Genomic DNA, 6,456 nt, shown 5'->3' on the forward strand with positions numbered 1-6,456 from the left:
TGGCTGTTTTTTTCCCTCTACTGACATTTTAGAATCTGCACTTTGACTGATGCAAATGTGTTAATTATTTCCAACACTCCTACAAACACAAAGAAAAAAGCCAAAGAAAACTGTGGGGATGCAAAAGGAATATTAATAGCTCTGCATATTAGCTAGAACTTTACAATCGGAAAAATCAGTGCATGCATTGGAAAAAGAGTCATCTTTACTAAAAAAAATTAAAAAAAACCTTGCCATCATTTGAACCCATTAAAACATAAAAATGTGTAAACAAAGTAATATTGCCAGTTAACAATTTACACATATATCACAAAAACTTTGAAAAGCTTTTATTTTTAAACATGCATGACAGACAAAACGATGGTGACAGAATGTCTACACAAACATATGATGTTACAGTCTCTGTTTGAAATAACAGTAACAGCTAAAGTAGAAATAGGGATTTACAATGCATGTGGTAAATACATTGAAAGTGGAGGCACTATAAGGGAGAATGTTTAGAAAACATTTACTCATCTTGAAACCCAGAAGTACAGGATGTACCGAGAATGTACAACTGAAGCCAGATTTTTTTACTTTTTTTTTTCATTGCAAAGCCTGTAAGCAGTTTGGGGACGTACAGATGATGATGATATGACTGTTACATTGACCTTACTTTTTTTGAGTCAACTCCTTAGTTATGATTGTTGTCATTGTTACATAAGTAGGAAAAATGGGGAACCTTCCAAGCCAAAAAGCACTAAACTCAATTAGAAATATAATGGTGGATGTGTCATGTTGTTGTGGTATTTACCAACAGAAATGACTGTTTGACTTCACAAAATTGAGAGTGTCATAAGTAGAGAGAGGAAAATTTTGTGAGCATAATCAGGCAACATCTGAAGGATATTGCCAGCAAGTTAAAGCTTCAGCACAAATCAGTCTTCAAAACAGAAAATAATAAGATTATTGACCGTTTGGGAGACCAGTTGTACTGCTCAATCGGTTTCAGAGTGGCTTAAAGACAAAAAAGTCAATTTGTAGAAGTGGCTTCTGATTTTAAACAGATCTTAAACTGTTCTAAGTCGTACTCCATTATTTAACAAAACAAATGATCTTACAAAAAAACTGATCTAAAACAGGAAAAGTTTAGTTTCAACTTGAGATGTTATTAGAGAAAAAGTTGTCTTTTGTGCAATTTATGTAAGCCCCTGGTTTGAATTTTGCATGGGTCTTTGCTTCTATCTCACATACACTTTATCATCATCCTCGTGGCTTTGGCTGAATAAGGGGCGGGCCCTTTCCATGTGAGCCAGTGCAGACCTGAGGCCCAGCCAATGTGATTTCCAGAAGGATGCCAATCACCGTTCAGACTGGCCGAGCCACACCTGCTGTACCACCAACCACCACCCTCTGAGAGGGAACACTTTGATTCGGCGATGTCACCGAAGATGCACGGGGAGCAGCCGTCATTGTCGCGGTCGATGGTGCTGAAGCCGAAGCCATTTTGGTCGATGCCCTCATAGGCCCCACGGATGGCGTCACCTTTCGGGTAGACAGAAGTTTGTCAAAATTAAAGTTTTAAAAATTGCACAAAAATAAGGATAGGAAGCTTATTTTCTCAACATCACTTTGAAGCATCACAGTAATTAGTAACAATGCATCCTACAAGAGAGGTCTGTTGCAAGTCCTGCTGATAACCTCCCTCTATAAATTTGAAAATGCTTTCTCTGTCTTCCTTCTTTATGCCATTCTGACAAAGTCTTTTGGTATTGGTCATGGTGTCCAGAGCCTGGTCTGTGGCTAGCATATAACCAATGGAAAAATACAATGTGATGTTATTCATGAGTTAACGTGCGCCCCAGTTAACAATAATAATAATAATAGTCTAGGCTAGCCTCCCCTTAGTGGCATTCCAGAAAGTTCACTTATTGTTTGTTTAACTACTTAACAGCATTTGTTTAGCCCAGCAAGAAAAACTAGACATTCGTTGGTTATGGTATAAATGTTTCTTTTACAATCTTCCATCTGATGGAAAGCCAATCTTAACTAATAAGTGGAGCTTTAATTTTAACTTCAGTTGTTAGAGCATACGGCTTGGAATCCTGAGGCTGTGATTTCGAAACTCACTCCCACAGACTGCCACTTAGGGTCCCTGAGCAAGACCCTTAACCCCACACTGCTCCCCAGATGCCGCAAATGGCAGCCCACTGCTTCCCAAGGGGAGGGGTTAAATGCAGAGAGTGAATTTCGGTGCGCTGCACTTGTGAGAGTGTAATAACAATGAAACGCTGGGGGAAAAAAAGATAAGTTAACCTTATTGATAGGGCATGATGAAACAGAATTACTTCTTGGTAGCTTAGCTCCATTAACATGGAGGTCTTAGTAGATTTAAGGCTCCCCTTTGGGTACTCCTGCTTTCTCCTTCTATCTAAAAACATGACCACTAGGTTAATTGATTTCTTTGAATTTGAAATGGTGAGTTAAGCCGGGCAAACACGTGCAATTTTTTGCCCTTTTCAGGCCAATTTTCCAGTCATGCAAGAATTTTTCAGTTGGTGTCGTGTAGTGTGCAGGGGGTAAGGAGGGGCTATCAGCCTCTCACGACTACCTCCCAATCAGGAATCATGAGGTCGGGAGAAAATCAAACATATTTGAAAGTCAGTTGGTCGTCATGGGCAAATCACTAAGTGGGCATGTGCAAACAAGGACTCTACTTCTTCCTCTGATGAAAACACAGAAGCATGGCGGGGGTGCGGGTGAAATGGAGTCCTTTATGCAAAATTGATAGATCCTAGTAGCCAGGTTTGCTCAGCCATGTCTTTGTCCAAATACGTTGTCAGCTTTTCTTTTTAGGGCTTTCAGCACAAAATTGCACAAATTGCCAAGGCAGCTCGTTTCACTCTAGTGAGCTTCATTATCCTCTTCTACTGGTTTGGCTCCCGGATAGACGAGTCCGAGTAGCGACATCAGAATGTCGGGCCGCACAGTGTGAGTGAGCTGTGAACTTTTAAACCCTGCGATTTCGCGGTACGGTTTGAGCTGCAGCTGGAGGGGTTCCTGTACTGGAAGTTTAAAATGTTTGATAATTTCATCCAAGAACGCATGGATATTGATAAAACCATACTAGACAAAATAGATCTACTGGTAGTTCAGTGGGAAAGAAAAAAATCTCCTAAACACTAAAAATGCTCACATACCTGCATTTCCACTGTATTTCCCAACATGGAGTTTAAAAGCTGTTTTTTCATTTCCCAGTCTGAAGTCCTTGTATTCAGCAACAGCAGTGCCACCTTCATGATCCCACAGATCCACTCTCAAGATCCAGTTCTTTGATTTTTTCTTCGTCAGTGCAAAGACCTTCTTGAGACCCAGCCAGTGATCACCTGAGGAGTCAGCACAGAGACCCATGCATTTTATTTCATTGTTTTTTTTTTCCTCTGCAGCATTTATGTACCTTGGATTTATTTCTACATTTGGTTTCGAGTCATTTCACAATAGGGGAAAAAGTTCCTCAAAGACAAGATTTAGTCTACATACCTGTTTGGTTTCCAAATCCATTTTTATATGCGGCCCATTTTTTATTGAAGGAAACAGAGCCTCCAGTTCGCCTCTGAAACACCGTCCAGCCTCCATCTGAATTCATCTCACAGTACACCTGAACAGCAAATACACAAATAAAGAGGCTTTCAAGTTCTACGCCACAATTAAAATGCAATTTTCTTTTACAATTAAAAAATATCATAAAATAATACTTTTTGAAAAATGTTTTAATCACACTTCTTATTTTTTAATGCCTGGTTCATTTCAGGCCAACATGTGGTTTCCTTGTAGTGCTGCAGATATTTAATCATCCTAAGCAGGTTCCACTAAATGAGGTTCACCTCTGGCTTAAACACAGTCCTGCCTTTATGTCTACTTTTAAACTGTGTCTATAATTAAAATTATCTGAAAAAAAACAAAGCCAAACAGATAGTTCTTAGTTCTTACATTTATTAATAAGGCATTTATAAATAAAGTCTTAGGCATCCACTCAGTTAAGTGATAATTAGAAAAAGCTTTGATCAGTAACCTTGAAGCTGCTTTTAAATCCTGCAGGCGTGATTTGATAAACTCCACTGGTGGCCCTTGGAGAACGAGTCTTAATCTGTGAGCAGTCTGTACCTAAAGTCAGCAAAATTAAAGATAAGGTGCCCACAATAATACGTTTCAATTCTTTGTTATAGTTATCTATGGGGTAGCAGATGTAAAAATGTATCATCCCCATGACATTTTTGTTATTTAGTGCACTGTCTGTGCTTCAACTACTTTTCTCACTCACATTAAATGGCAAATGTAATATAAATCCATATCTATTATTATAAATACTAAATAAATAAATGCTGCTTATGTGGAATATATTTCTGAATCCTATATATAGATAAATATTATTTATATCTAAATAGTATTTTATATTCCCAAAAAGTAAAAAAAAAACATTCACTGGACTTTGGTTCCAAATTTTATATGTATAAAAACATATATATACATGATATGAAATATGTGAAAATATACATTTAAAAATACAGTTTTAAAAACATCAAAAAGACTAAGCTAAACCCTCTTGTTTGCATTCCTGAGATGTTGGCTGTATCGAATTAAGCCAGCTTTTGTCCCTAGCTCCTCCTCCTTACATGAGTTCAACACTAAGAGCTCTATTGTACGTAGGAAAGGAACGCCTGAATCGTAATTACATGGTTGTTTCCCGTCAAATCTGGAACAACAGCCTTCCGAAAAAGAACTTTAAAAAAAGCACTTTACGCAAATGAAAAGATCCGCTTAATCTCTTATTACGCAAGTATAAACACATAGAAGTGTGTCTCACACACAGTACACAGAAATTTTTTTTATTATTTTCCAAGAGGTAATGCCTATGCATCATGTCATACAAAGGATTATATAATTAACTATGAGACTTAAGATAAAAGACATAGATTTATATTTAAAATTAGATTTAATTTATATATTTTTTTAGATTAAAGGTTTAAGATATGCATTTGAGATTGAAAACATACATTTGTATTTAGATTAACATTTAGATATTGATTTAATATTTAGATCTAAATCTAAGATTCAGGTATAAGTATAACATCTAGATATAGGATGTATAAACAGATTTCATGTATCCATAGATGAAATCTGTATTAAATATTTAGAGATTTAACATCTATAGTTAGCATTTGCCATTGAAAATGAGAAAACAACACTGAACGTACAGAAACTGCTGTAAATAACAAAAATGTGCATGTATTATTTTAACCACATTTTTACATTTAGTACCCCAAAGTTAGCAGTCATTATTGGCAGATGTTTACCTTGAGATTTAGCAGCTTTCTTCTTTTGCTAAGAACATAAAAAGAAAAGTGTTTTAATTACATGACTTGATTAAAGTAGACTTCTTCCCGGCAGACAAACCTGAGTCATAGTTACCTCGGCTTGGACTGAACAGCTCATCAGAAGTGTGAATATGAGCACACCATAGCAAGGCAGACTCCTCATTTTGACCTGCAGAATAAAATTAGAAGCTGTTGAACATCTTATTATCTTAAAGAAACAGAAGAACTTGGAATTGGTTTCTAAAGCTGGACCATGTGTAAGCATTTATAAATGGCTCCAATCAAACATCACAGCGGTTCCTAGTATAATACGTACCTGCATGTTGGTTGAACCTTGCACCCCAGCTCAAACAGCACAACAGATGCAGCCCTTTTATACAACTGACTAAACTGCCACACCTCCTTCCCGGTTTCCATGAACGCACTCCTTTCTTTTTTTTTTTTTCCTCAGGTCATAATTAGTGGTAAAAAGCAGCAGCAGACAGGCATTGGCTCTGACAGCTGGGCTGAAAGAAAACATATCCTCCGCCCCCTAAAATGGGGCACACATACTTTCAACAAGGGAATGTCAGTTTTACTGCCTGGAAACACCCCCAGTTAGTTTCTTCCCTTCTCCTTTAAGTAAACATGTGAAAGTTATCAGTCACAGGGGTTTCTATGAGAGTCGTTCAGAAAGCCTGGATCAATGCTAGGAATTGGACAGTTTTTCTTGACAACCAGGACTTTTTATCTGAAATCCCTCCTTTGCTTTTGCTTGAGTGTGTGTATGTGAACTGTGAGCACCCATAGGTCTGTGTGTTGTTTGGCTGTTCTTCCTTACAACTGGCCTTTAGCTGTGAAAGTTGTCACACTGGCTGCACCATTAAAGTGTCAGTCTCCTACACTTTAAGCAAAAACTACGTATTCAAAGTTTTAATTATTGTATCCATGTTACAGATATAGATCATTTTAATTCCATTATGTTTTACTGTCTTAAGATATAATAAAAGAGAACAACTTTGTTTGCTTCCTCAGTAAACAGCAATGGGACAGCCATTTCCTCTATAAAAGAAGGAAGAGGAAAGGTTTAATTTAAAAGTGGGCTTTTAGATTCATGTTTTTG

The 6,456-nt window shown here is 37.3% G+C and overlaps 1 protein-coding gene across 1 annotated transcript; it reads right to left on the bottom strand.

Moving 5' to 3' along the window:
- Positions 1–311: 311 nt before the first annotated feature.
- LOC107098072 (angiopoietin-related protein 5-like) lies at positions 312–5,748 on the bottom strand. The gene is made up of 7 exons (XM_015395513.1): positions 5,671–5,748; positions 5,449–5,523; positions 5,334–5,361; positions 4,052–4,143; positions 3,520–3,637; positions 3,180–3,365; positions 312–1,524 (listed from the first exon to the last, which is right to left on the bottom strand). The coding sequence occupies exons 1-7, from the start codon at positions 5,674–5,676 to the stop codon at positions 1,226–1,228; spliced, it is 804 nt and encodes a 267-aa protein (XP_015250999.1). The 5' UTR covers positions 5,677–5,748; the 3' UTR covers positions 312–1,225.
- Positions 5,749–6,456: the final 708 nt, after the last annotated feature.

Source organism: Cyprinodon variegatus, unplaced genomic scaffold (genome assembly GCF_000732505.1).
Source record: "Cyprinodon variegatus isolate N-32 unplaced genomic scaffold, C_variegatus-1.0 Scaffold744, whole genome shotgun sequence".
Lineage (NCBI taxonomy): Eukaryota > Metazoa > Chordata > Actinopteri > Cyprinodontiformes > Cyprinodontidae > Cyprinodon > Cyprinodon variegatus.